Source organism: Procambarus clarkii, chromosome 93, assembly GCF_040958095.1.
Source record: "Procambarus clarkii isolate CNS0578487 chromosome 93, FALCON_Pclarkii_2.0, whole genome shotgun sequence".
Classification (NCBI taxonomy): domain Eukaryota; kingdom Metazoa; phylum Arthropoda; class Malacostraca; order Decapoda; family Cambaridae; genus Procambarus; species Procambarus clarkii.
Window position 1 is genome coordinate 5,772,242 of NC_091242.1, and position 21,451 is coordinate 5,793,692.

At 39.0% G+C, this 21,451-nt stretch overlaps 1 protein-coding gene across 3 annotated transcripts; it reads right to left on the reverse strand.

Moving 5' to 3' along the window:
- Positions 1-12,066: 12,066 nt before the first annotated feature.
- LOC123746760 (uncharacterized) lies at positions 12,067-16,986 on the reverse strand. 3 transcript variants are annotated; one of them, XM_045728510.2, is made up of 5 exons: positions 16,758-16,980; positions 15,897-16,006; positions 14,525-15,010; positions 13,218-13,378; positions 12,067-12,971 (listed from the first exon to the last, which is right to left on the reverse strand). In XM_045728510.2, the coding sequence occupies exons 1-5, from the start codon at positions 16,821-16,823 to the stop codon at positions 12,943-12,945; spliced, it is 852 nt and encodes a 283-aa protein (XP_045584466.1). In that variant the 5' UTR covers positions 16,824-16,980; the 3' UTR covers positions 12,067-12,942. The 3 variants fall into 3 exon arrangements, with proteins under 3 accessions (XP_045584466.1, XP_045584467.1, XP_045584468.1); XM_045728511.2 differs by lacking the exon at positions 16,758-16,980 and adding an exon at positions 16,267-16,646; XM_045728512.2 differs by lacking the exon at positions 15,897-16,006 and having other exon boundaries at positions 16,758-16,986.
- Positions 16,987-21,451: the final 4,465 nt, after the last annotated feature.

The following is a 21,451-nucleotide window of genomic DNA, read 5'->3' on the forward strand; positions in this document are numbered from 1 at the left end:
TATCTAACTTGTGACGGCATCAGTGGGGGTTGCCTAGCTCACACAAATAATATCGGCGATACAATGCCGCCGCCCTCTTATTGGTTTACATTATTCAGTTAGATGGAAATTTCTGTCTTGTATAAAACAGAAATTGTTGTTCTTTTGTACAACAACAAGGTTATTGAGCAAAAGGACGTATTTCTTATTTTGCATTTTATTCATATAAGCGTTGGCAGTCCCCGCAACAGCCAATCACAGGAAGGTATTTGTTGGAAACTCTGCCTTCAACAAAGTTGATTCCTAATGAACTCTAACAATAAATTCGTTTAATAAACGAGTATTTAGGGTCAAGCTACAGATGAACATTATAGGATAACGGTGTTTTAGCTTGCAGCTTCGTTAGACAGAATCCCCGGTCTTAATTTTAAAAATAAAGAACTAAAAAGCGTATTTTATTGCTAATTTTTCGAGAAATAAATCCCAGTCTCATATTTGCGAACATTTACGCATTGTTTTTTTTTGGCTTAAGTTCTAATCATAATCCCTTTTGCAATCTCAACACCATCTGGCTCGTATCTTGTAACTATCTTCGTTACTTAGCCTCAAAACCTTACATTTGTCTTACATATCCTCAACAGTAGATAAAAAAAAGTAATTGCAGAATTCTAGTTACCTAATACCAGCATGATATAAAACCTTGTTATAAGCTACCAGACGTATAGATCAGTGTTTAAAGTAATAATAATACATTATTATTAATGTAATAATATTATTAAAATAATAATAATACAGCTGATGCCATCTGTCGGAAGATAAGAACACTATCAACTGGCTGGTCAACAGTGGTCATAAGATACAGCTTACGCCAATTGTTGACATCATATTACACTTATAACAAATCATCCTACAAAATACAACTAACGCCATCTGTTTTTTTCCAACGCACTATAAATAGCCAAACAGCAACCCATAAGGCGGGTTGTTGTGCTCGGGTAGGAGGTTCCAAGCTCCGCCCACAAGATGGATATGGGGTGCATAATAAAAAAATGATGACATATCATTGGTAGAAACTCTCTGTTGACATTCACACAACAGCTAATCACAGGAAGGGATTAGCTATAGGTGCCATCCACTTAGTAAATCATCTTAGTTCAGCCCACCAGTCTTGCTTATGGAATTCTGCTTTAACTTTAATTTATAAAAAAAAGTGAAGTGTTAATTATTTAAAGTGTTAATAAAGTGATAATTAAATATTGCAGGATGTAACAGATGTTATATAAAAATGGGCTAGCTACCTAACTTGTGACGTTATTATTGGGGGTTGCCGTGACACAAATAATGATACACTGCTCTGCCCTCTTATTCGAGTAAATTATTCAGTTAGATGGAGATTTCTGTCAGGTACAAAACAGAAATTCTTGTTCTTTTTCATAACATCCTTGTTGTTGTGCACAAGGACCTATTTCTTAGTTTAAATTTTATTCATAAAAGTGTTGGTATTCCCCGCAACAGCCCCTCTTCCCCCAACTCCTCACCCCTCTACCCCTATCTACCCAATTTTCTCTTTTATATAATAATAATAATAATAATAGTTTATTTAGGTAAAAGTATATATAAACAAAATGAGTTACAAGCAGAATATTGGATTTCTAGGTAGAGCTAGTATATACTATGCCTAAAGCCACTAATACGCACAACGTTCTTCTCCCCATCCTCCTCCAACGTCGAACACACACACACACACACACACACACACACACACACACACACACACACACACACACACACACACACACACACAGACCCCCCCCCCCCACCAGGGGTCTGGTAGCTGAGCGGACAGCGCGCAGGACTCGTAATTCTGTCGCCCGGGTTCGATTCCCGGACCAGGCAGAAACAAATGGGCAAAGTTTCTTTCACCCTGATGCCCCTGTTACCTAGTAGTAAATAGGTACCTGGGAGTTAGACAGCTGTTGCGGAGCTGCTTCCTGGATGTGTGTATGTGTGGTAAAAAAAAAAATCAGTTAGGTAGTAGTTAGTTACAGTTGATTGAATGACAGTTGAAAGGGGGGGGGGCGAAAGTGCAGAGCAGAGCAGGTGACCACACCAATGGTCAGAAGACAGATTTTTTTTAATGTCGATAAATGCAGGACCTTGCATGTGGAGCATAACAAACCACGTCACAACTACCAAATTCACAACACTACCTTACAACAGATATGAAGAAAAGGATCTTGGAGTCAGAATCTATCAGTCACTAAAGTTGCACAAGTGGCTGTAAAAAAACAAAAGTCATTCAGTAATATAAGTCTGGTGCGCCCCCACCTGGCTTATTGCATCCAGGCATGGAGACCTCATCTTCAGAAAGACATAGCTGCTCTGGAGAAGGTGCAACACCGGGCAACAAAAATCATTCGAGAGCTGTCAATCTCTCGTATCAGAAACGATTGAGGGCCACTGGGCTAACAACACTGCAAACCAGGCATAACAGGGCGGATCTCTTTGAAACTTTTAAAATATTTAACAAAGTAGTAGCGAGGCTTTGGACATCCGGCTGTTGCGGACGGAATTCGATCAGCATCCTACAACTGCATGGTTGGTCCTTGTTGCCCCTTCACCTACTTCTACGACTCTTGCGGTGGTCAATCAGGCCCACGGAGCTTAGTTGTCTTTCTCCAACCTGTGCACCTAGAAGTGCTCACCCATTGTCTCCTGGCTACTACTCACTGGACCCTGACCCAACTGCTCCCGTTCTCGATCTACTCCAATGGCCACACTTGAATCATCCACTGACCCAGCAACGTTAGGTTTGATTCAGCACTTCCCTTGACCAATCTGACGATCCGCTCCCCTAAATTGACTACACTGTAGCATGTCGTCTCTTGATCACCTCTATGTTCAGTGCTCAGTGCGGAAATATACTCTCTTTGGGAAACTCCGTCCTGGTATCTTGATTAAATTCACATTAAACGATATATGTTTGGTCACATGTGTAGGTCACATACTTCGATTTTAATTACGTACGTGAGTCTATCTTTACTAATGATATAAAGTCCCATATTAAGCTTCATGTCAAGATAAACTTATGGGCACTTTAAAGAATTTAAAAGTCCTCCATCTTAATCTCAGAACAGCATAATTGTTCCACCACAGACACTCGCCTCCTCATGAATGTCATCATTTTCAGGATGATTGGGAAGTTTGCTCTCCCATTATTTCTTTGAAAATGTCCCACGCTAAAATTATTGATGAATCTGACTCCTTTGACTTTGCACATCTTATGTCTTTCAACTCTCGTACTGGACTCCCGAATGTTATCTAGGATATCATAAATATTATCTGTAACATACAGTATTATATAGCCAGCTTGGCTTAGCGCTTTATTTTGATAATTACATACATACAGCTTTAGTTTGGTTCACTTTGCAATAATACCTTACACCTACCTACCCAGCAGCGAGCCGGGTGGAGAGTTAGAGGAGACACATGATAGTCTTAGCAACTAATACTCACTAACTAATCAAGTTATATTATTGATGAACTCTTTACGGAGTTTGTTAAGCTATATACATCAACAGTCTACTTACAGGCTTAGTTTATTTATTTGAGTTCGTACGACATCTTACGAACGATAATAATTCCGTTGTCGGGGGGACAGGAAGCCTGAGCTTAGGTTTATTGAGTTCCCTCTATACAGCCAAGATCAACTACTGACCTTCCTCAGGATGCAACTTACATTAACAATTTCCTAACTCGTGGGTACCTATATTTACTAATGTATGAGCAGTGGCATCAGGTAAAAGAAAACGTGCCCCCCCCTCCCCTCTTCGTTTCTGTTCTGCCCGGGGATTGATTGCGAGTCCTTGGAGTGTGAGTCAAGGATGTAGACTATTGTGCTACAGAACCCATTAAGATACAACACGAACTTCATGAAACTTTATAAACTTTAGAACAGTAAAATCTACACTATAGCTATTCCAGTTATCATTCTACCATGGAATAAGAGCCATAGTTTGTATGAGTGAAAGATAAAATAAGAAGACTGCTAAATGTTACTGTTGGTGGGTTTAGGCTGCGCTGTTAGTGTCTCTGGGAGGGCGCACCTTCTGATGTAGGTCGCATCAGATATAAATACAGCAGAAATATTTGTGCACCCTTTATCATTATGTTATTAATGAGAAAAACAAAAAATTTAGATTTTAGAGACTAGAAATGCTCAAATATTTATTCCAAAATAATATATTACCTATAGTATTAATGATGATGCCGTATCCACGATGCCGGTTGATCTACTGTAAGTAACACTTACACTCCCTGAAATGAATATATAACAAACTTTTTTATTGCCATTCATTGGATTGATGTCTGTTGCATGATCAACAAATTTATTATGTAACCAATTCACCACAAATGTAACTTACCTCAAAAGACATTGGAGGTGCTGAACACATGTGTATCTCTAACCTTGTAAAGCTGGGATAATTGGAAAGAATCTGAACAAATAGTCATTGTCAGAGGGGATTTGTCAGACTAGAGGGGGGGGGGGGTAAAAAGCGGAGTTCCACAGGTGTTCTGTGTACAAGCTGAGGAGGAAGGTAGAGTGTTGCTGCATGAAGACTCTGGCGAACTCTGGGAGTGGGCAGAATTAGAGTTCAACGCAATTAAATGTAAAGTAATAAGGATGAGAAAGGAAGATGGAATAAATACCATCTGGGGAAGAATCTGAGAGATATCTGAGAACTGATATAATCTCAACACTAACACCAGAGCTGCACGTCAACTGTCTGGCATGGGACAGTATACGCCTTCTTGCAGATTTTGGACACATACTCATTTGAGTGCAAGGACTATGAAGTTAATCTTTAAAATGTAACAAAATAGCTTAATTTTTTGATGTTAATTTTATATCTAGAAGCGTAACCCAAAACTATGTACGTAAATCTACATCATGCACATTCTAATTAATTGTACCTCTTACCTGCGAATATCCTAAATGATAATGAAATAAAATCTTTCGCGTAATTACACAACGCTATATATATTATCTGTAAGATTATTATTTAAGTAGCCTATCATCCTAAAGCCTATGTGAAACTTTTATTAATAATCTAATTAATTATAATTACAAACTTTTAGTTTTATTTATTTAAAAAAGCTGATATTCTGTTCCATAAACGTTTACATTTTCTAAGTATTTCCTATATATATTAGTGCCACAAGGCACTCTAATTCTGACTCTAAACTTGATTCAGTAACTATATCTATTTTCAACCTTCCTCATATGTTAGTTTTAAGACTTGCCTGAAAATAGGTGTGATTAGTAGCCTTTAAATAATAATTACAATACTAAACTATACATATAAACAATGTATAATTTTGCAAAGTATATTGTTTATAAATATTTAGAAATACATAAGCTAAGATAACAATCTTCCTTCATATACGACCATTTAACTTTCAAAGTATTAAAAAGATTTTGTGTTTAGAGAAACTAAGTAAATTGTTTGTATAAACCTTTAGAAAAATATTTTATTCGATATTGATGAAAGAATTATACGAAGGATAGCTACTCGACAGCCAGCTCCCTGTGAACTAGTAGAATGATAAATATTGAAATTACAGCGTGATCTTATTCTGTTTCAACGATAGAAATTTAGCCATTTGTAGTTTCAAATTAGGTTGAGGGATCCGGTGGCTCGTTAGAGTTTAGAGATGTGCTACTAGAGGGATCCTGATGAGCGGGAAAACGCCCCACTACCATGGCGCCCGCCGGAGTGACCTGCACGAGAGGCTCTGCAGGGTTTAAATAGTGCGATAACACCGCCGCGGTTCAAGATATCAGGAAAAGATTCAGCGCATTGACGATACCGATGCCTACAGCTTAAATCCTAACGGTAAGTGCCGACACAGCTCCTTTTTCTTCAGGGTGATGCCTAAGACAAGATATTGCGGGGTGTCCGAGATCTCTTGAGTCCCGCGCAGAGGACATCATCCTCTTGTGCACTCAGACTGTTGCAGTTGTGGGCTAGTATCCTGTCAGTGACGAGAGCCTTGCAGCAAGAGTATGGTGAGTGAGGTTGTTCCTGTAGACTACTACTGTGACGCCAGACAATGTAAGGGCGAGTGTACATTCAACTGTCAAATTTGGGCCCCTAGGCCTAAAGAGCTAAATGGTCAGTGTGACATGCATGTAGACAGCTCATATCATAATAATATGTAATGATTATCAAAGTTATATATATATATATATATATATATATATATATATATATATATATATATATATATATATATAAATTTATTTATATTTATCTTTTATTTATATATAAAAGGAGGCCTGGTCGAGGACCGGGCCGCGGGGACGCTAAGCCCCGAAATCACCTCAAGATAACCTCAAGATGTGGGGGGGGGGGTTGTGGTAACTGCTGGGACTAGGACTGGATCCATATCAGGACCGGATTACCCAATAGGCCAAATAGGCCATGGCCTAGGGCCCACCTGCACCAGGGGGCCCCACCTGCACCAGGGGGCCCACCTGCACCAGGGGGCCCACCTGCACCAGGCGGCCCACCTGCATGCAGGTGGGCCCCCTGGTGCAGGTGGGGCCCCCTGGTGTAGGTGGGCCCTAGGCCATGGCCTATTGGGTAATCCGGTCCTGATATGGATCCAGTCCTAGTCCCAGCAGTTACCACAACCCCCCCCCCCACATCTTGAGGTTATCTTGAGGTGATTTCGGGGCTTAGCGTCCCCGCGGCCCGGTCCTCGACCAGGCCTTCTTTTTGTTAGACATCCCCAGGAAGCAGCCCTTAGCAGCTGTCTAACTCCCAGGTACCAATTTACTGCTAGGTGAACAGGTGCATCAGGGTGAAAGAAACTGCGCATTTGTTTCCGCCTGCACTGGGGATCGAACCCGGAACCTCAGGACTAGGAACCCGAAGCGCTGTCCACTCAGCTGTCAGGCCCCTAAGTTGACATTTATTCGCAAAATTCAATAAAAAAGTGTAATTTTAGCCATGTAAAATCAGAGTGTACGATAAATCTTTTAACTTTTATAAATATACGGTTACTCTGGATTAATACAAATTGGTCAAGTTTAAAAATATATATATTTTTAAATTTTACAATGTTAACACCAAGTATAGAAATATAAGCTAGCATGGCGGCACCAATATATAAGAAATATTAAGAAAATGTAAAAATTTATGCATTATGCAAAATAAAACCAATATCAGTTTTATTTTTTTTTAATACAAATATGTGACTGCAAGGTTTTCTCTGAATACTTTTTATTATCTTTTCCGAGGCTATGGCTCCCCACAATTGCACATGAGGTGGTACCCCTATAGATATGTGATTATAATGAATTAGAAAATTGTACTTTTACCCATTATATGTAGTGTGTATTTAAAGAAAGTTAGGAGGGGGCTCAGATATGGCTCGCTTTAGATCCACACGGGTTTGTTGGAGTTCTTGGTGCATTATTGTTCTCAAATTGTTTATAGGCAATTCAAGGTTATAGTCAACTCCTGTGAAGGCAGATTCTTTGGCAACTCATCAGCCCTTATGCATTCAGTGGCCATCATGAGATGGCGTCCACATGAAATGAACTAGCTCTTACTATCATTAATGATCAGGCTTGGATACCAATGATCACAGGAAATAGATTTACAGGTCCCAGAAGACGAGAGGAAATGCCAGCAGTGTGGAGAAATGCCTGACAGACCACTATTATTAGTGGTCTGGGAACCACTAATAATTACTGGGAACATTATCTAATACAGTGCATAGTTACAAACCAAATAGGATTTCATTTAAGATTTAACAGAACAAAAGTAGTTGTTAAACACATTGGGCATAATCTTACTGAAGCGAACAAGGGAGTCATCAATACTCATACTCCGTCTAAGTAAGACAGAGACAAGTAACATTTAGCGAACTAGCCAGAGGCTTAGGGCCCACGCAGGAATATCCCTGCAAAAATATATATATATATATATTATTGTATTTGTAACTAACTTAAGACACAAACATGTTACAAATGTGACTTATAAGAGTTGTGTGCAATTAAGGATGATAAGAATCACGTATCATTAATGTGCCGTATTTTGAGACATGTATACATTTGAGTGCAAGAAGCAGGGTAAATACTCCAGTCTGAAGGGTAGAGGCTCAGTTGTTTATATGGTCTCCCTACTTAATATATTAGCCATCACCCATTGTCAGGACATGCACTTCCAGCTGTACCAGTGGGGCGGTGTTGGGAACCATCAGTGTACAGTATATGATTTGAGCAGCCCATCCTACTGTTTTGGTAGTACTTATAGTAACAATGAGGACCATAGTGTATATGCCGACATACAACGAAATTAGAACATAGAAATCTGAACTATTGAGTTGGACAAACCAGAAAATATTTTTTTTACTTGTGTTGCTTTGACAGACTAAACCAACCCATCCTAACATCCCTAGGCATAATACACGATATGTGGTTTAGCTTAATTTATTAAAAAAATCTTACTAATCAGTATTCTACTATCTAAAAGCTACGAATTCTGACTATTGACGATCGTCACAATATGTGCTATCTAAACAGGAGGATGGGTTGGGTTTGAGAGAGGGAATACTCTGTGGACAGAGTATCAATATGACTAAAAGCATTGAGTTTTGTATCAAAACAAAGCTGGGGTTGATCTTTAATTTGCTTCTTGAGTGGGAAAGGGAGGGATAAAAATTTGAAAAAAGATGATAATCTCTCCCGGCGCAGAAGAGTGCTTTTGTTGCCTCTTGGTACATAGATGTGAGTGTTGGTGGGTGACAAGGGGTTTGGGGAGGGGGGGATGGCTTCTCACTCCCCCCCCCCCCTCCGTGGCTCAGAATGGCTTGCTGCAACGGTGCTCTAGTGTCATAGACTACAGGCCTCTCTCCCCGACAGATCAACTTCAAACTGTAGTCACCATGTTGTTTATTTAATACTAGAATGTTTAACACTAGAATGTTTATTTAATATTAGAATGTTTATTTAACACTAGAAAGTTTATTTAATACTAAAATGTTTTATTTAATACTAAAATGTTTTAATACTAGAATGCTTATTAAAAACTACAATGTTTTAATACTAGAATGTTTATTTAAAACTAGGATGTTTAATACTAGAATGTTTATTTAACACTAGAATGTTTAATACTAACTTTTTTATTTAATACTAGAATGTTTTATTTAATACTAGAATGTTTTATTTAATACTAAAATGTTTATTTAATACTAGAATGTTTGTTTAATACTAGAATGTTTATTTAACACTAGAATGTTTTAATACTAAAATGTTTATTTAATACTAGAGTGTTTAACACTATAATGTTTATTTAATACTAGAATGTTTATTTAATACTAGAATGTTTAATACCAAAATGTTTATTTATTACTAGAATGTTTAACAATATAATGTTTATTTAATACTAGAATGTTTATTACTAGAATATTTAATACTAAAATGTTTTATTTAATTATAGAATGTTTATTTCATACTAGAATGTTTATTTAATACTGGAGTGTTTAATACTAGAATGTTTATTTAATACTATCTGGCAGCTTTGTTGGGAATTTTTATATTGGATGTGAGGATATTGACAAAGGTTTACGAATGATTGAGACGTTTTGTCGAACATTTTGTCGACATTTTGTCAAATTCCCAAGTTTTTTAAACTGAGGTAAGCTACTATCTTTGATTCGGCGAATACATTGCTTCTTGTTCGTTAATCATTAGCGGAAGAATTTCGTGTCTTCAGCATTGTTGCTTGCTGTATTTACCTGAGGGGGTCACTATCTTCAGTGGCCTCGCCGGGAACAGGAAGCTGGCGGTTTGTCAAAGGCCCCTATTATTCTTGAGGATTTTTCTCCAGATGAATTTTAAGGTGAAATATTGTCTTGACATTTACGGTTTGGTCGGATAGATGAATCCCCACACACACTCTTAGGGGTGTGTGGACTGGCAATTTGACAGCCTGTCAAATTTTGACAGGCTGTCAAATTAAGTTTTACCTTTCTACTATCCGTTAATAGGTCTACACTGGAGAATTATAATGCTAAGATATTAATAATTATTGATTTTTAAATTGTTATGGGATGTCCAAGTTGCTCAATAATGTATGCTTTTGTCAAATTAAATATTCGTTCTGATAGTTCTGAACATATATAAATTTATGCTCTCGCTTTACATGCTGCTTCCAGCAACTTATTCCTCATTGGATCTTGCCAGTAACTGGATTGGTAACTGTTAACCGTTTTGTCGTGTTGGGGTATCAACAAATCATACAGGGCTTCTTGTCAATACAGGATAGCCTATCAACAATATCCAGTGTGAACAATATCGAGTGACGTAGGTTCGAAGTAGAATCGACATTATTTCAACGTTGAGCCAACGTTATACTCGAGTTTTGTGTCCAATCCCAGTGGCCACAACACCTAGGTGCAATACCGAATTAATGTCATCAACGATGATACAACGCTGAACCAATGCCACGATTTGATATTGTGTGCACTGGGAGTGAACACAAACGTGTAACGTTAGTTCAACTTTGATTCGGCGTTGAAGCTTTACACTGATAGTGCGCCCACTGGGTACGAGTGCATCCTAAATGTCTGTCATACTCTTTCCTACAGTTGTATCTTAATGTAGTACAGCCAATGTGTGGGGTAAACTTACCCGAGGCAAGTGGGGCATGGCTGATAATGAATTTATTTTTGTCTGGTTACTCTAGTCCGGCCGATTTGCACTAGACTATCTAACAATAACGTTAATTCAACATTGAATCAACGTTATGAGTGTTGAATCTTGTGTTAATTTACCACTGAATTAATTTTGTACTTTTGTTATTGTGCTCATTCCCAGTGGGCTCGATATCCAAGAGTGGCTTTGCTCTTTGATAATGCGCCTACTGGGCTGGGTAGCCTCATATTTGATAGGACGCTGGTGGCTTGGGCAAGGTCTATTATTTTGGAGGCTTTTATCCCCCAGCTGTATTTATGGTTTCGTCGAGTGCTAAAACTCATTTCCTGTCAATTTATTCTGACAGCCGTTTCATATTTATTTGGCATATTTAATAACCACTGGCAATTAGACTAAAAACTTAAATTTCGTGGACTAATTGTTAAAATGACCAAAACCATATGTGAAAACTTACTAACCATTAACGTCCAGGCATGTCAAACTGAGGGTCCCCCGAGGGCCACGAGTCACATTTGTGTTGTCATGAGGGCCACACACCACAACTAACTGAAGTCATTTAATACAAATTATTGTACAATATTTTTATTACTTAAACCTAGAAACATACAATGTGCATACAAATCGTTTAGCGACTAGCTACATTCACGAATGCAAAGTAATGAAGTAGTTTAACAAAAGAAAAAAATTTTAAACGGCAACAGACTTCTATGCAACAGCAACAAATACATTGTATAGAAAGTACAACGGTTCAGAATGAACATTTATTTACGACTATTCAATCTTTAGTGTTTTGTCATGAGTATTATTTTTAATGACAATTTTTGCAGTGTCCGGCTGAAGTGTCTGTGCAGTTCCCACTTTGATAAAAAAAGACGTGTGTTGATCAGTCGGTCTTGTTCTTCGAGAAGTTTTAGTTTATTTCATGAAGGAAAATACCGGTTCACGCACTTAAGTAGATCCGAATATTGCCATAATCTTTGTGGCAAAGTTTTTGAAGTGTCTAAACTTTTCCAGAAATTAAAGACGAGGTATCCCCATTTCAAGATACTTTGCCGAGCGTAGAATCAGACTGCATTTATAATAGCAGGCTTTCTTTTGCCTTGGCAACATCAAAAGGTGAATGGTGCTGAAGGTGATTGTTAAAATGATAACGGCAATTTTGGCCGTTAAACGACCAAATTACAGTATCATTTATGCGGGCCGCAGGTGTGCTTGCAAAATGCCGCATGTGGGCCGAACGTTTGACATGCGTGAATTTTATTTTAGACAGCATTGTTTCAAATTAGCTTGCCCCTAAATTGGATTGAATTGACGTTATCTGCCGTGAGGATCATGGGAAGGGAAATGAGCTCACTTAAGACCTTAATTTTTTTTATTGATCAACAGGGTTCAGAGGACAGTTGCGTGACAAATTACACTTGCATAGGATGCAGTTACAATTTTAAGACTCGACAAATAACCCGACATTATTTTTATAAATTAAGTCTACATTTGTCTTAATTGTTATCAAGCAACCATATATTTAGCAAACCTCAGTACAGAAATGTTATTAAAATTAATGACAATAAAATCAAAACATTACATCGAGATATTAAAACTGACAGTAGGCTGCAAGATTATAAGATACAGCTAAATCATGGAGAGGTTGTGAAACCTCGTGTCACCGTAGAAGAGCTGGAAAGACAAGTCATAAGGTATGAGAATCCCCAACTTAACGGCCATAAAGATGGCGACCACTGATCAAGCCCAAGCGTTTAAACACTCAATATGTAATTTGTATTGTATATATTACCACACATGATGCTGATAGTACCTGGCCTATTCGGCCTACACTACTTGCATAATATATTGAGCAAATAGCATACAAGTATGAAAATGTGATGCAACACGGTTTTCAATCATAGCTGTGCAAGTTTGTGTGTAAAAAGCATGTTGATTTTAAAGAAACTATTAACTTTTTTGTATGAATGCACTTAAATGAAAAAAACCTAACCGAAGCCCGAGACCTAATATTAAAGTACATGCCTCGAACAGGACTGGGCCACAAACTTAGATCAGATAAAAAACAAAATAAAACCTGCAGTATTTTCCTGGTGAAGTTACCGTGCATATTGTAGTCAGTGTGGATTTTTACAGAAAGTTTGTTAATTTCAAGAAGTTGGAAATTTATTGGTTACGAAGTGCATTTCAAGAATAAGGTAGAGTTGTGATGACATCCCTTTCTGGGGGTTTGATCACCGCAGCTTGTAGGTGAAGACCACCACTGCAAGATGAAATCAATCGTTAGTATTAGGAAGGTTAGTGGTAGGGATAAGTATTCTAGAATAAAGTAAAACGTGAACGTTCTTTTACCTCTCCAATTTATAAATGTTACCCTTCATCGCAATTAGTCTTAAGATTAAATAGCAGGAATTTAACCTTCACAATGACAAACAAACGAAGCGCTTAAGTGACATTACTAAACCCGTCTCGCGTCTTTACAACAGCAGCATCGGTTTTCAGGTCTTACCTATTACGGCTACTATCCCAAGCAGCAAAAGGAAGAAGGCTGCGATAAAGTACAGACGTTTACGCTGCTGCTTGCCACGACTGTCGAGGGTCTGCTTGTCTGGTCTGAGCTCTTCCAAGAAACTTACGTCCTCTCCCTGAAAGGCCGCCCATTCAGTTTTCCTGTAAGTCAGTGGACAAATTTATTAGTCTTAAACTTTATTATTAGAAATTAAAACCCGATCAGCTTTGTTCTTTCTTCCTGCGACACTCGGTTGAATTTAACTGGATTTGCACTTTTGTTTTATAGGAAACCAAAGACCTTTGTGACGCAAATTATTTAATACCTTAACTACTGCACACACAAAAGCTGATTCAATACTTATTTTCAATTTTTGCAATGCAATGAGGAGAGGACATCCGATAATTTTGAGGGTATTTATATAAAAAATTAGTTTTTTTCTAGAACTAGTCAAACTTTAATAGTTGATTTGAAAGGTAATTATTGTACATATTTTAGAACGAGGGGATATAATCCAGTCCCCCAGCAATGAAAGACATTATCATCTCGAAATGTACGAAGAGTGGGATGCAATTTATTATAGGCACGATTGCCCCTGATTTATTTCCACTACAATAAAACCTCAACTATTGTAGCTGTTTCAAGTTACGTGTAAATATATTCATAAGATTTAAATTTCTGTAAGGACTTCAACCTCATTCTTAACTTGATATGGACTTTCACTTGTCGATATAATGCCCTCAAGCAGCAGCATTTCTGATACCGATTCTATTGATCATATAATTGAGCAACAATCTTTGAGGGGAACATGCCTCCACCCTGTGCCTCTTACATCCTCCCCCTTCATTAAACATTGATGGATATATGAAACATTACCGAAATATTAATTCATATTTTCTTGGCCCTGTATTACCATCTTCAAAATTTACTATGGCTTATTTTCACTGGAGATAACTCTCATACACAAGCGGTACCCACTATATGGATATGGTTTAAGAATGGAGAGGTTGTCCTGGAGACTGACACCATGTTCTAACTCGGGTATATTCTGTTCTAAGGCTTTATCATTGTGATAATTGCACTGTGAATGTACCTTCATTCACACTTATGGATGGGATGGGACCTATTTTGTCTGGTGAAGTTACCATTTCTTAGGCTTTAGGGGTGGGGTATATACAACGGTGGCATTAAACGTAGTTTTATCTAACATTTTAGAGTTTCAAAATTATTTACTTCTAATATGCCTGTCATTCATTTGACAAATACAAAACAGCTATCTGGAATGTTAGACAAATATCAATACTTACCTTATCTGTGAGAAGTCAAATGTATCCAAGTTGTGGCCGGCAAAGCTGTCAAGATCCTTTGTATTATTGTCCCTGGAGGTGTATTCTGAGTGCATGCTGGAATACATCCTTCGAAGGTTTTTAGATAGCTCTTTCAAGTTCTTTGGGGAAAAAGAAACACTTCGGGATCTCATACGAACACTTTCTTGTTGCCTTTCATCCTTATATATTGATAAAGTGACGCTATCAACTGAACCAACACGAGCTCTTTGTGCACTAAAAAGCTCATACGAATTTTGAGGGCTACTTGATAAAATTGTTCGGTTTGTTTTAAATCTTGCTTTCGGTGTTTTTTCCTGCTCATAACACACGATATCTTTCATAATTTGTGAATTTGGTTGACATGGATTATTTTGATACTCTTGTTCCGCTTGAGAAGAACCTTCACAATCATTCATTCTCTCTGAGGGCATCCGTTGCGAATCCATTGCACGAGACTCGTGTATTCTGCAACAACGTAGGGGGGGGGGGTTCAATATACAACTAAAAATAAAACTTTCACATTAAAATCTAATCAGCACTAAATGGAAATTAATCAATTATCGTACATAAGGATGCCTAATTATTTTAACAATTCAAAACACAGTCGAGAGAGAAATTTGTTTGGGGGGGGGGGGTGTCATGGTGGGGGGGGGGATGATGCAGAGGAACAGACGAAGGGAGAAGTTTGGAAATTGGAAATGTGGTACAAATTATGACAGCAGCCGGGTTATTTGCCTTGTTAACATGATTGTGTGTGTGTTTCACAGCTAAGCTTAGCTTGATCGTTTGTCATGGAACTGCGTGTGTAAGGTTCTTCATACGTACATTAGCACATTGATGTCAATAGTTGTATACTATACTTAGTATACTTATACTATACATGTATACTTAGCATTAACATGTTTATGTACATTTTTTTATTTAAAGGGTATTTTATTTGTGTATATAATTTTTAAGAGGGGGAATGGTTTCTGATGAACATTTCATCCAGGAATGATGTATTGTTGGGCTCTGATTCTATCGAGAAGATGAGAGGCTCCTGGGCCACAAGTTGTGGGAGTGGGGCGTCTCATCTTTGACTAGTCTTTCTAGCATTGTGTCTTAACATTTCGATCGAGTTCCACACCCTGGTGACAGTTGTAATCTGATGCGCAGTGGTTTATGTTAAGGTGTTCACATAACTATCGGATTGTCTGATCATCTAGTGGACAATGCTTTAGAGTTCTTAGTACCTTATTTTGCACTGCCTGTAGCCTAAATTTGTTTAACGTCACGGTTCAAACTTAACTTAAACCAACAAACATTTTTAGTAACATTAAATAGTGTAAAATATAAGGTGTGCACAGCATACCTGATAAAATGAGAATTGTAGAGGGGCGGGACCCAGTAGATCAAATCAGGGTCGGGGGTGAACCTGGCCACCAGCGGACGCCACACCATAGACAGCCCCTGCTCCAACTCCTGTCAACCAAAATTGGTTTTCAATCTATACATTTTTAAAGCGGGAGTTTCAAACGCCCTAAAGACACGTTAAAGTTTAATTTAAAACTACCAAGGTCACTGTAGTACGCATTTGTGAAATAAATACTGCCAGATTAAAGTATGGTCAAAGTGAAGACACTAGAAACCTTAATATATGGTAGCTCTACAGTGGTTACTGTTTATGCCTGTAGTCTGGGGACTACTTTTGAGGTAAAAATAAAACTGTAGCAACAGATTACCGTGTCCTAGTGAGGCTGTCTAATGGAACGATGTATGGCGTAGGGAGCTGTCGGAGATGACATGGCAGATGCACCACGACATGGTTAAAAGCAATAAAACCTGGGATTCAACTGAACCCTCTTAGGCTTCCGCGGCTTCCATTGATTTCACTGTGTAATGTAATAATTATGCGTTATGTTTGATTTAATAAATTATTTGACGCATGTTTAGCACACTGATATTGGTTTTTCAACCTACACCTTATAAGGGTTCTCGGCAAGCCTTGGGGGCGGAGGGAGTAGAAGGGGGTTGCGGGGGGCTTGGAAAACCCCGGGTGGAGAGGGAGGGGGCGCAGAGCTCTGGACAAGCGTCAAATTGCTGAAACTAGTTGCTCAAAACAAATTCGCTGCCACATGCCCTTTCGGATACGAGCCGCCGAGGACATTAACACGGGTAACAATACTTAAAACACACAAACGCTAAGCTTACGCATCATTAACATGAACCATACCTCCTCCTCTGCGTTATATGCCGCATTCACCATTACAAATTTGTCTCGCGAAGATGATTGCAACATAGATGGCTTTCAGACCAACACCAGTTCACCACCCTCTCTCCTTCCCGTTCAGTCTACGAATGGAAATTTTGAATCGTGGTGGTGGGCCGACACGAACCTCAACTCGAGCAATTAGCAAGCTTGAAAGTCATTAAACACGGTTCGATCCCATCAAACTGGTTTAAATTCCTACCACGATGTCAACCCGTCTTCATGAATATTGGCCAAATGTTCGTTAATCTAGCCGCTATCCTCCTTGTTTATGAAACAAAAACACTTTACACAAGACTCAATTGATGACATTCGAATTTTTCGAAAATTGCTTCTTTCACTTCTTATGTTCGAGTTCCACTTCTGTAAATGCTTCATCCACGTACTGCAAATTCTCAGTCCAGCTCGTCCTCATCTACAAAGGCCAAATGCTCGTTAATTTATTTGACAAACTCCCTGTTTATGAATGAAAACGGTTTAGGCTACTCACAAATGATGGCTGAGCAGTACCTCGCTGAAGTCCTCTGCTTGCATCGCGAGTATGTAAATGCTTCATTCACATACATTCACTTTCACTGCAAACACAAATAATCGCCAACAGAACCTTAACACATACGCCTAACTATACATTTAATTTTTATTGTATAATTATAATCATTTATATTTGAGAACAAACCTATTTTTATTACACAATGTTAAAACCGATGAATGCATCTCGGGGGGACTGCCTCTAACGAACCTGGCCTGAGGACGGGTTTCCCAGCCTACCCTCATCAACAAAGGCTAATCTAGATGCCAAACCTCCTGTTTATATATAACTTTTTTTTCAGGCCAGGCTCGTTAAATCAGCGGCTGGCTGCGTCCTGAAACACCATCTCAATACACAGTCATAAATTTTTACGAATTGTGCATTCAAAATGTTCGTTATAAATTAATATTATTAGTCATTAGAGTTCTATGTATAGTTAGGCGTAGGTTAGGTTCGGTGTTTAGGTACTGTTGACGATTATTTGTATTTGAAGTACGTGGGTGAAGCATTTACAGTGTTGTGCTTCGAACAGAAGTCGTCAGCGAAGCACTGTTCGAGAAATACTCGAACATCATCAGTTAAGTCGTGTGTAAACCGTTTTTCACTCACAACCACGGGGTTTGGCGGCTGGATTAACGAGCAGTTGGCCTTTGTTGTTATGATGAGAGTCGTTACACACGATTCACAACAGTGTGTCAAATCTATTTACTAGGCTTCAGGCATTTTAGAGGCTGAAAGACTGGTTCTGTATTATGCACTCTTTATTCTATATATTGTCTCTGGTTTTGTACAATGATCGGTTTATTTATAAAGGGTTAGTTCTCACTGTACGACGATGCTCTGCCTTCACTTTCAGTCAGACATGTTGACCTGTCTGACTTTAGTAGCCTTCCTATCTTCCGCTGCATTCGATGTGCTAGCGAAAAATTCTACATGAAAACTTTAGCAGTTTATCTTGGGTGCACGACCAAGCTTCGTTCGGCCCCGTCACAGAAAGGTGTGAGGATCTTTAGTTTAATCATTAGGCTGCAATTAAAATCTTAACAGAAGATCGCTTGCCTCTTTAGTCGTGAGTATCCCCTCCCCCCCCAAACTAGGAACTTTCATTTAACAGTAGCCTAGGTTTACCAGAGGGTCACAGTCTCTTTAGTGACTTCGACCGGGGCAGGAAGCCAGCGGCTTGTGAAAGACCTCATTCTTTCTGGTGAGTTTTTCTAGTTGTATTTTGAACTGGGGCACTATTTTGGCATGTGCGGCTTCGGCGGACAGGCGATTACATGGGTTTATTACCCAGTGGGTGAAAAAAACATTTCCTGTTATTTGCTCTACACTGTGGATTGTTGAACTGGAAGCTATTTTCACTTGTGCGAGGTAAATTTTACTTTTTAACCTCCGCGTTTTGATGCCTTTTAATGAAGTCCGGATTAATTTGTCTCAGTTAATTTAGAATTTTAAAGATGTTGATGAGATAGCCCTATCATGTCTGGTTTGTAGTATTGTTAAGCTTTGTTCCTGCGATTCACACCCGTCTATCATTTGGCCCTTCGCATTTCACATTTCCTCCTTAGTTTAGGGGGGGGGGGAACTCCCCCTCCCCTCATACCCATGCTGTTGGCAGTGGGTATGGGTTACAGGGTTATAATGGGTTAAGAATTTAACTCAATGTGTGGTTAACTATTTACATGTTTAATTTATATCGAATTTGTGATCAAGATTGATGGGTAATTATCAAATTATGTTTTTTGTAGTTAATGTTACAGTGCAGGGTTATGAGGTATGCAAATAAGAAACTAGGAGGCAATGAGAGCTTGCAGACAATAGACTTATGGGCATTATCTGCAAGAGGCATACTGGATACTTGACTAAAAATTTCGGTAATTTTTTAATCCGGTGTGGGTGTGTTTTCACCTAGTTGTACTTGCGGGGGTTGAGCTCTGCTCTTTCGTGTTTGTGTGTGTGTGTGTGTGTGTGTGTGTGTGTGTGTGTGTGTGTGTGTGTGTGTGTACTCACTTAGTTGTGCTTGTCAATCAACTGGTGCACAGATTTCCGAGACACATTCCAGTGTGTGTGTCTGAGGATGTGGGGGGGGGGGAGATGATGAGGGGGATGGTGAAGGGTGATTAAGGGGTGGAGGGAGTGGAGGAGGGGGGCAGTTATATCAATGATTTAATTCTGTAAAATCATCATCGTCTTTAGATACAATCAACTTATTTTGGATCAAGTATAACTAACCCGGGTATCCAAACCAGATGTAAAACTAATGGACACTTGGGTATAATCTTCTCAGACGCAATTCATGTTTAAACTTCGTACCTCCGCGATAGGAAAACATGCACTCAGAATAAAAAGTCTAATAAACAGGTAGCAAGTCTGGGAACGGTAATTAACTGGATTAAACAAAACGAAACTATCTTGTCTAGAAATGTATGATACACTGGTCTCCCTTGATGATATATATTTTTTTCCTTGGACCTTCGTCTTACTGACCTCACTGGAGAGATCACATTGTGTCAGCTGGCAGACAGTCTGTAAGAGTTTGGAAGGCTGTAGGGTGTAAGAGTGAAGAAGCCAGACTGTCACGGCAGCTTGTTAGCAGTGGAGGAATCAGACTGCCACGGCACCACATGCCATATCCGTCAAGCAAGTCAGGAAGGCATAATTTTCACCTTTTCCCTCAGTGAATAAAATAGCTTGCTAACAAGAAAGGAGAATGAGGCGATTTAGAAAAAAGAGGAGGAGGTGGAGGAGGAAAATTTGCGTTTTTCAGATTATCAACCAAGTTTCCTTTAAGACCTCCATGAAGGATTGAATAACCAAGCTGGTAGAGGTAGCTATTGATATAAATATTTTTCAGTTGATACTCTAGACGGCCTCGCACATTTCATACTGCTTCTCCGCCATCGTAGCATCCTGCTTTCTCTACTCCTCCAGTATTTCCAGAGAGATTAAGGGCGTTCCAGGCGTCCAAGAGCCCCGCTGGAGACTTTTCCCATTTCCAAGCTTTTGAGTGAGAATTCCTGAGGAAATCACGTCTACTCTTATCTCCTCACATTACCTGTATTTTAGAAATTTGTCTTTAGCTCTTTTTTTCCAGGAAGGGAAGACTGAGCCTATTCTGAATTATCAGTTTTGTTACATTGACCGTCCATCAGTTTCTGTCTGTCTGTCTAACTGTCAGTCCATCTGGAACACTTTTTAATATAACTTGAAATTGTTGTACAAATTCACTATTGAGATTGTCACAGTAGAAGATTTCTGCACAGCATTATTGATCTTCAATATTTCCACAACATTGTTGTCAGTAACAGCAGTGCCCAACTCTTCACAAGACAGTTGTAACATACTCGTGTCTGAAGCTAGACACAAATACAACAAAATTATTGATGATGGTAACAAAGTCCATTTCATGTGGAACCCATACCTTGTTGGCCTCCGAATGCATTAAAGAGCTGCTGAGTTAGCCAAAGAATCTGCTTTCAAGCCTGACAGCTGAGTGGACAGCGCTTCGGATTCGTAGTCCTGAGGTTCGGGGTTCGATCCCCGGTGGAGGCGGAGTCAAATCGGCAAAATGTTACTTTCCCCCTGATGCCCCTGTTACCTAGCAGTAAATAGGTACCTGGGAGTTAGACAGCTGCTACGGGCTGCTTCCTGGGGGTGTGTAACAAAAAGGAGGCCTGATCCAGGACCGGGCCGCGGGGACGCTAAGCCCCGAAATCATCTCAAGATAACCTCAAAGAATGAGTTTATGATAACATTGGATTGCCTATAATCAGTCTGAGAGCAATAATACACCAAGAACTTAACTTAAACAAAAGCTTGTAGATGTGAGACAAGGTGAAATCTACACCAGCAATTCCATCATCATACTATCATGCAAGAAGAGCCACACATCTTAGGATTATCCAATTAAATCAGCAGACTCGTAGATGTTACTGCTGATCGGCTTATACTCGGTTATACGTATCTCAAGGAATTTTCATTACCTGCTGATGTAGATCTGATCAAATGTAAACTGTGTCAACAAAATTATCCGCACACCCTCCGTCACTATGTGATGGAGTGCGAAAATATACGTGAGTTTAGAGACAGCTCTATAACAAATGTTCAAGAAATGTGTAAATATTTAATT